Source organism: Scyliorhinus torazame, chromosome 19, assembly GCF_047496885.1.
Source record: "Scyliorhinus torazame isolate Kashiwa2021f chromosome 19, sScyTor2.1, whole genome shotgun sequence".
NCBI lineage: Eukaryota > Metazoa > Chordata > Chondrichthyes > Carcharhiniformes > Scyliorhinidae > Scyliorhinus > Scyliorhinus torazame.
The window spans coordinates 36095257-36104754 of NC_092725.1; the positions used below are offsets into that span (position 1 = coordinate 36095257).

At 46.1% G+C, this 9498-nt stretch overlaps 1 protein-coding gene across 1 annotated transcript in view; it reads right to left on the reverse strand.

The window, feature by feature from the left end:
- The window catches only part of LOC140396658 (uncharacterized), a 51788-nt gene extending 44759 nt beyond the window's left edge, over positions 1 to 7029 (reverse strand). The window contains exons 1-2 of the mRNA XM_072485453.1: positions 6904 to 7029; positions 6584 to 6721 (exon numbers count right to left, since the gene is read on the reverse strand). Of these exons, the coding sequence (XP_072341554.1) occupies positions 6584 to 6611 (28 nt within the window). The 5' untranslated portion in view covers positions 6612 to 6721; positions 6904 to 7029. The remainder of the gene's footprint in view (positions 1 to 6583; positions 6722 to 6903) is intronic.
- Between the last annotated feature and the right edge of the window lie 2469 nt (positions 7030 to 9498).

The following is a 9498-nucleotide window of genomic DNA, read 5'->3' on the forward strand; positions in this document are numbered from 1 at the left end:
GATAATTTCTTTCTGGAGGAATTCAAAGCTGGTGTTTGGAAAGGAAAACAAGAGTATCAATACCAAGTCTTATACCAGTAAGAGGGCCGTGTGCTGGGCCACACCTTTGAAAAGGGGGTTCTGTTTTTTACTTGGATCTTGTTATTAAATTGGAACAGTTAAGCGGGGATTCATTAAAGGTTATACATAGATGACTGTAGCTGTGTTAGGTATTTATGTTTGTAGTTGATAAAAATTCTTGATGTGTGTGTTTATACAAATGTTAACTAAATTAATAAAATAAAGTTTGTTTTTTTTGATTAAAAGTGCCGAAGAACTTGAATAACATTTTATAGGCCGGCTCTTGTGAAATGAAAAAATGAAATGAAAATTGCTTATTGTCACGAGTAGGCTTCAATGAAGTTACTGTGAAAAGCCCCTAGTCGCGACATTCCGGCGCCTGTTCGGGGAGGCTGGTACGGGAATCGAACCATGCTGCTGGCCTGCCTTGGTCTGCTTTAAAAGCCAGCGAGTGTGCTAAACTAGCCACATTCAATAAACTTTCAGGTGAACATCAGGTGAACTGCATGATATACTTTGGAGTTTTCTAAATCCTGGCCCATAACAATACGTCAGATAAAACAAAAATGGCTAGACATTTTCAGGATATTGAATGCATTTTTCGAAAGTCGAAGTACGAAGATTTTTTAAAATAAATTTAGTGTATCCAATTATTTTTTTCCAATTAAGGGGCAATTTAGCGTGGCCAATTCACCTAACCTGCACATCTTTGGGTTGTGGGGGTGAGAGCCATGCAAACACAGGGAGAACGTGTAAACTCCACACAGACAATGACCCGGAGCGGGGATCGAACCCAGGTCCTCAGTGCCGTAGGCAACAGTGCAAATCACTCGACACCGTGCCACCCATGCAAGTATGAAGCTGTGTTTCAAAATTAGCTTGGTGGGGGGGGGGGGGCTGAGTATGAGGCGTAAAGGCAAGTAATTTACACAAACCCCAAATCCACAAATTCTTCAAAGCTAGGCCCATCTCATATGCTCTGACAAGAAAGTAGAGGCCGAGTTGACACGCTAGGAAGAACTAGGGATGATAAAACTGGTATAATTCTCAGAATGGGCGGCTCCTAATGTCTTAAAACCTGACCATTCTGTTATATACCAGTTTGCCTTTTGGGATACCATCAACTTGTGTAATATTTTAACTGATGATGGAGGACAGGGGCGAAATTCTCCGGTATCGACGCGATTTCCGCCGACTGGCGCCCAAAATGGCGCAAATCAGTCGGGCATCGCGCCGCCCCAAAGGTGCGGAATGCTCCGCATCTTTGGGGGCCGAGCCCCAACCTTCAGGGGCTAGGCCCGCGCCGGACGAATTTCCGCCCCGCCAGCTGGCAGAAAAGGTCTTTGGTGCCCCGCCAGCTGACGCGGAAATGACATCTCAGGGCGGCGCATGCGCGGGAGCGTTAGCGGCCACTGACGGCATTCCCGCGCATGCGCAGTGGAGGGAGTCTCTTCCGCCTCCGCCATGGTGGAGACCGTGGCGGAGGCGGAAGGGAAAGAGTGCCCCCACGGCACAGGCCCGCCCGCGGATCGGTGGGCCCCGATCGCGGGCCAGACCACCGTGGGGGTACCCCCCGGGGCCAGATCACCCGCGCCCCCCCCAGGACCCCGGAGCCCGCCCGCGCCGCCTTGTCCCGCCGGTAAGGTAGGTGGTTTAATCTACGCCGGCGGGACAGGCATTTTAGCGGCGGGACTTCGGCCCATCCGGGCCGGAGAATCGCGGAGGGGGGTCACGCCAACTGGCGCGGCGTGATTCCCGCCCCTGCCGAATATCCGGTGCCGGAGAATTCGGCAACCAGCGGGGGCGGGATTCACGCCTGCACCCGGCGATTCTCCGACCCGGCGGGGGGTCGGAGAATCTCGCCCCCTTACAAGGAATCCCAAAAGTCGTGGTGCACTTAGACGGCATCTTAGTGATGGAACTTTACACAAAGAGCATCTGGCCAGCTTGTATAATAATAATCTCTATTATTGTCACAAGTAGGCTTCCATTAACACTGCAATTAAGTGTCCGTGAAAATTCCCTGGTCGCCACACTCCAGCGCCCATTCGGGTACATTAAGGGAGAATTCAGAATGTCCAATTCACCTAACAGCACATCTTGTGGGAGGAAACCGGAGCACCCGGAGGAAACCCATATAGACACAGGGAGAACGTGCAGACTCCACACAGACAGTGACCCAAGCCAGGAATCAAACCTGGGACCCTTGCTCTGTGAAGCAACAGTGCTAACCACTGTGCTACCTTGAAAGGTTCAGAGGCGCTGACAACAGATTAAAAAGAGAAACGTGCACATTTGAAGCCAATGTGGTCACATATTTAGAATTTAAGGTGGATTTAAAAGATCTGCACCCTTTAAAGGACAAAGGGAAAGCTATCGAAGAGGTCTCTGTGCCGAAAAATGTCACGCTTTTGCATCATTTCTGAGCATGGTAAAATACTATGGCTGGTTCATCCCTAATTTGGCAACTACATTAGCGGTGCTGCACCTCCTTTTAAAGAAGCACCAACACTGGGATTGGAAAAACCCACAAGTCAAATAGGCCCGACAGATATACAGCTTGATGGTCCATTTCGACTCAGGCAAACCAATCATTTTGACCTGCGACATTTCACCTGATGGGACAGGGGTGATCACGTCCCACAAGATGGAGGACGATACTGACAGGCCCATCGCTTTTGCCTCCAGAAAACTCACTGACGCGAAATCAAACTATGTGCAAATTAGAGGGCCTAGCTTTGATTAACGGCATTAAAAACTTTCCATCAGTATGTGTTTGGCTGCCATTTCACCATCGTAACCGACCACAAGCCACTACTAGGACTACTTCGCAAGGTAAACCAATGCTGCCAATTGCTTCAGCCAGGGTCAAAGGCGGGCCTTGCTATTGGAGGCTTATAGCTACAATTTCCAACACTGACCAGGGACACATCTCCAATGCCCGAGTCGGCTCCAGCTCCCCCAAAGTATAGCATCACTGCCTGTGCCACAAGACATGATCCTGCCGTTAAATTTTCAAGATACCCTGCTGGTCTCCTCAGCCAAATCAGGAACTGGGCCCAAAGTGACACGGTCCTCGCAAAGGTCAAACAAATGGTTCTAAGTGGATGGCACCACGACAAGTCAGATCAGCTCAGACGTGACCAACTGAGGAAAGATAAACTCAGTTGTCGAGTGGTAATACCACCCGTAGCAAGAGAGCAATCACTGAAGGAGTTGCACAGTGTGCACCCTACCAGAGTAAGATGGAAATATTGGCCAGGAACTACATATGGCGGTATTGAGAACCTAGGGCGGGATTCTCCTGCAACTGGCCGGATGGCCTGACACCGGCGCCAAGAGTGGCGCGAACCACTCCGGTGTCGGGCCGACCGGAAGGTGGGGAATCCTCCGCACTTCCCAGTCACATGCGCAGACCAGCCGGCATGTTTCCTGCGCATGCGCAGGGGGGTTCTTCTCCCCACCGGCCATGGCAGAGCCCTACAGAGGCCGGCGTGGAAGGAAAGAGTGCCCCCACAGCACAGGCCCGCCCGCAGATCGGTGGGCCCCGATCGCGGGCCAGGCCACCGTGCGCCCCCCCCCCCCCCCCACGCCCCCGGGGCCGGATCCCCCCCGAGGACTCACCTAGCTGGCCTATAAGCCAGGTCCCGCCGTGATGGACCATGTCCAATCCACGCCGACGGGACTGGCCAGGTAACCCGCCCCTGGTTCATCAGTGTGACTTTTGTCAGTCACAAGCATCATCTGCATCCATGGGAATAGTCTGGCCATCTGTGGACAAGGTTACGCATTGATTTCACTGACCCCCTTCCTGGAGAAAATGTTCTTGATACTGGTCAATGCGTACTCCAAGTGGCTGGACGTCCAGGAAATGGGGTTGACAACCTCAGCGGTCACTATCGAAACACTGAGGCACATTAATAAATAATAATAATCTTTATTATGGTCACAAGTAGGCTTACATTAACACTGCAATGACGTTACTGTGAAAAGCCCCTAGTCGCCACACTCCGGCGCCTGTTCAGGTGCACTGAGGGAGAATTCAGAATGTCCAATTCACCTAATGACACGTTTTTTACAGGGGAGGAGGTCCAACAATCTGTGTAAACTAACACATCCTCACGGCCCCTTAACACCCAGTCTTGAATGACTTAGCATTTTTTTGAAACAGAGATAAGATGAAATTACTTGTCTAAAAGGGTTATGAATCTGTGGAATTCACTACCCCAGAGTTTGATGGATGTCGGACATTGAGTAAATTTAAAGAGGAGATAGACAGATTTTTAATTAGTTATGGGTTGAAGGGTTATGGAGAACGGGCAGGAAAGTGGAGTTGAGGCCGAGGTGAGATCAATTGTGCTTGAATTGAAAGGCGGAGCAGGCTCAAGAGACAGAATTGCCGACTCCTGCTCCTAGTTCTTATGTTCTTATCTTCTTGCACCATAACACCATCACAGGTTCCAAAACAGGAAGTTTAATCTGATGCAGAGAAGATGCAGAGAAGATGTTGATTTATATTTGTGGCAGATTCTGTCGACTGATTTTAATATGGCTATTACCTCCCTTATTTTTCTTTATTCTTTCTTATTTTTTCTTTGCCAAGGCTGTTCAAGGATTGGTCCATTCGAAAATTCCCAGTCAAGGCTGACAAAAAAGCAAAGAACAAAAAACAATACAGCACAGGAACAGGCCCTTCGGCCCACCAAAGTTTGAATATTCTAATAGGTTTCATGAATGCAATTCATGGGTGTGGTGGTATGTATTAGGGGTAATACGGTACACCATGAATGCCGAGGAGCTATTGGAGGACAGATGCTGGGTCCCGATTGGATCTGCCGCCTACTGGGCTCCACCCAGATAGGCGGGGTATAAGAACCCGGTTTACTCCCCGCAGCTGCATTCTGTGACTGAGCTGCTGGGGAACAAGTCTGAACAAGTCTGCTCAATAAAGCCTCGACTGAAGTTCTCTATGTCTTGCCTCGTGTGTGATCGATGGTGCTACAATTTATTGAGCAGACTTAAAAAGGAATATGGCGCTCCGGATTGCCCCGGAGTGCCTGCGAATAGGCCCCCAAGCAGCTAACACAACATCGGCGTTTAAACACTGGCTGGCGTGCTTCGAGGGGTACCTCCGAACGGCCCCCAGCAGACCAACGGAAGACCAGAAGATGCAGGTCCTGCATTCCAGAGTGAGTCCCGAAATCTACGCACTCATCGAGGACGCGGAAGAATTCCCAGCAGCGATCAACTTGCTGAAACAGACCTACATTAGGCCCGTTAGGTGCTTGTTAGGTGACTTGGACATTCCAGGGGCAGCACGGTAGCCTTGTGGATAGCACAATTGCTTCACAGCTCCAGGGTCCCAGGTTCGATTCCAGCTTGGGTCACTGTCTGTGCGGAGTCTGCACATCCTCCCCGTGTGTGCGTGGGTTTCCTCCGGGTGCTCCGGTTTCCTCCCACAGTCCAAAGATGTGCAGGTTAGGTGGATTGGCCATGATAAATTGCCCTTAGTGTCCAAAATTGCCCTTAGTGTTGGGTGGGGTTACTGGGTTATGGGGATAGGGTGGCGGTGTTGACCTTGGGTAGGATGCTCTTTCCAAGAGCCAGTGCAGACTCGATGGGCCGAATGGCCTCCTTCTGCACTGTAAATTCTATGATTCCGAATTCTCCCTCTGTGTACCCGAACAGGCGCTGGATGTGGCGACTAGGGGATTTTCAAAGTAGTGCTCACTTCATTGCAGTGTTAATGTAAGCCTACTTGTGGCAATAATGTGGTATTATCATAACTGTAAGAACTACAAGGGTTATTGAAGTGTCTAGAGTAGCCACTAGAGAGAGCTACAGTTACAACTATATGAGGCAGTGATGCTAAGCTTTGTGGGAGAATGTGTGCAGGAGGTAGCTAGAGAGAGTCAGAAGTGCAGATAGTGTAAGAAGAGCAGATCATAATTTATATCAGTATCAAGATTAGTTGTGGATGAGTGTAGTTTAAATGTTAATAATCAACTGTGTATTCTTTAGGAGTATGTGTCGAATCCAAATTAGTAGTGTTAATAAATTTATAGCTTTTTTTAAGTTCAAGCTATTTTGCTGCCTTTATGAACACTACGCCAACCATCCGGAAATAAGCAACACAAAGAACACCACAAATAATAAAGATTATCATGATTAAATAAACTCTCTAAACCTGGGCAGGTTTCATCCCACGTTAATTTAATACTGAAACAAAATCAACAAATAAACAAAATCGAGAGACTAACATAGCTCTGTTTTTACCTCTCCCGCTATTCTCCAGCTGAACACCTCCTTCCCTCATTATTAATGTCACTTAGACCCATTTAACTCAGTGGCAATGTCCCTGGTGTATAAACCTTCTTGTTTACAGGGGAATTATTTGTTAACCGGGCAGAGGCAAATTTTAACAAGTATTTCAGTCTCAAACAGTATTTAGCTACATTAATTTTCAAACAAGGAAAGTTGGTTAATTTCTTCCTGACAATCTTAATTATTAAAACACACATACCAGGTGGATTCTCATCCATATTCGTCATTTTAAGGGCTCAGTGTTGGTTAAATGGGTGTTGGGTATTGGCAGGGTAATGCCAGTCAGTACAGTAATCACACAATGAGCCGGACTAGTTGAGTGCGAACAATCTGAACCCTAGAATGTAAGAGGAGAGTCAGTATCCATTATAGATCTACTGACATTATACATCCTATCAGATATTTAAAATACACCACTTTTGTTATGACTACTGAATTACATTCTTTTCTATATTAAGTAAGAATTGGGTAAGAAATTTCATTCCAACAGCTTTAATTATTAATTAAATCCACACCTACCACACGTCTCCACCATCTCCTTTTAAATGACTTAGTTTAAAGGGCTGGTAAAATCACGGAAGTGGCTTTTCATTTCCTGTCTATCGTTTCATGCACAATTCAACTTGCAGAGTTAGCAAAAACACATGACCATCTTTCTGTGAACGGTTTTGTTTCCAATTCAATTCCTGAATGATTCTCCACCCCTCCCATGACACATACTCCTGTATATCCTCCAGCCCTTGATCTCGATGAGGTTAAGATTGAGAAATAATTAAAGCATCAATTTCATCCAAAAGGATATATGTCCTTTTATGTAAATTCTTAATATAAAGGATTTATATAAACGTTTCCTGTTAGATTATTTTATGCAGATAAATCTTAGAATTATCAAAAAAAATGAACGTACATTTGAACATAGGAACATAGGAATTAGGAGCAGAAGTAGGCAATTCAGCCCTTCGAACCTGCTCCACCATTTAATCAGATCATGGCTGATCTCTTCCTGATCTCAAATCCACCTCCCTACATGTTCCATAACTCTTTAACCCATTTGTAAAAAAAAAAAATTTAGAGTACTCAATTATTATTTTTTTCCAATTAAGGGGCAATTTTGCGTGGCCAATCCACCTACCCTCCACATCTTTGGGTTGTGGGGGTGAAACTCACGCAGACATGGGGAAAATGTGCAAACTCCACATAGACAGTGCCCTGGGGCCAGGATCGAACCTGGGTCCTCAGCGCCGTAGGCAGTAGTGCTAACCACTGTACCTCCATGCCTTTAACCCATTTTTTAATCAGAAATATATCTATCTCCTTCTTCAAACCATCCAATGAGTCCGATTCCACCGCACTATGGGGTAGCGAGTTCCACAAATTCACCACCCTCTGCGAGAAGTAGTTCCTCCTCATCTCAATCTTAAATCTACCGCCTCTCAATCTATATCTGTGACCTCATGTTCTAGATTACCCCACAAGGAGGAATATTTGATATATGTTTACTTTATCAATCCCATTTAATATTTTATACACCTCAATCACATCCCCTCTCATTCTTCTAAACTCCAACGAGTAAAATCCCAAACGGTTTAATCTCTCCTTGTATGTCAACCCTTTCATCCCGGAATCAATCTAGTGAATCTCCTCTGAACTGCCTCCAATGCCACCACATACTTCCTCAAATAAGGAGACCAAAACTGGACATAATACTCCAGATGTGGTCTCACCAACACCCTATACAATTGCAACAACACTTCTCTACTTTTATATTCCATTGCTGACAGGCAACCTAGTGGCTGAATGTTCTCGTCCTGAGCCTTAAATTTTTCCATGATTCTACAAGACACTTGTTATAACTCCCATGAGAACCATGGGGAAACAACCACTGATGAGGAAGAGTATCAAATTGAAGGAAAAAGCATACAAAGTAGCAAAGATTAGTGGGAGACTAGAGGACTGGGAAATCTTTAGGGGGCAACAGGAAGCTACTAAAATAGCTATAAAGAAGAGTAAGATAGATTATGAGAGTAAACTTGCTCAGAATATAAAAACAGATAGTAAAAGTTTCTACAAATATATAAAACAAAAAAGAGTGGCTAAGGTAAATATTGGTCCTTTAGAGGATGAGAAGGGAGATTTAATAATGGGGGATGAGGAAATGGTTGAGGAACTGAACAGGTTTTTTGGGCCGGTCTTCACAGTGTAAGACACAAATAACATGCCAGTGATTGATGGAAATGAGGCTATGACACGTGAGGACCTTGAGAGGATTGTTATCACAAAGGAGGTAGTGATGGGCAAGCTAATGGGGCTAAAGGTAGACAAGTCTCCTGGCCCTGATGGAATGCATTCCAGAGTGCTAAAAGAGATGGCTAGGGAAATTGCAAATGCACTCGTGATAATTTACCAAAATTCACTAAACTCTGGGGTGGGCCCGGTGGATTGGAAATTAGCAAACATGACACCACTGTTTAAAAAAGGAGGTAGGCAGAAAGCAGGTAATTATAGGCCAGTGAGCTTAACTTCAGCAGTAGGGAAGATGCTGGAATCTATCATCAAGGAAGAAATAGCGAGGCATCTGGATGGAAATTGCCCCATTGGGCAGATGCAGCATGGGTTCATAAAGGGCAGGTGGTGCCTAACGAATTTAGTGGAATTTTTTGAGGACATTACCAGTGCGGTAGATAATGGGGAGCCAATGGATGTGGTATATCTGGATTTCCAGAAAGCCTTTGACAAGGTGCCACACAAAAGGTTGCTGCATAAGATAAAGATACATGGCGTTAAGGGTAAAGTAGTAGCATGGATAGAGGACTGGTTAATTAATAGAAAGCAAAGAGTGGGGATTAATGGGTGTTTCTCTGGTTGGCAATCAGTAGCTAGTGGTGTCCCTCAGAGATCAGTGTTGGACCCACAATTGACATAGATGATTTGGAGTTGGGGACCAAGGGCAATGTGTCCAAGTTTGCAGACGACACTGAGATGAGTGGTAAAGCAAAAAGTGCCGAGGAAACTGGAAGTCTGCAGAGGTATTTGGATAGGCTAAGTGAATGGGCTAGGGTCTGGCAGATGGAATACAATGTTGACAAATGTGAGGTTATCCATTTTGGTAGGAAT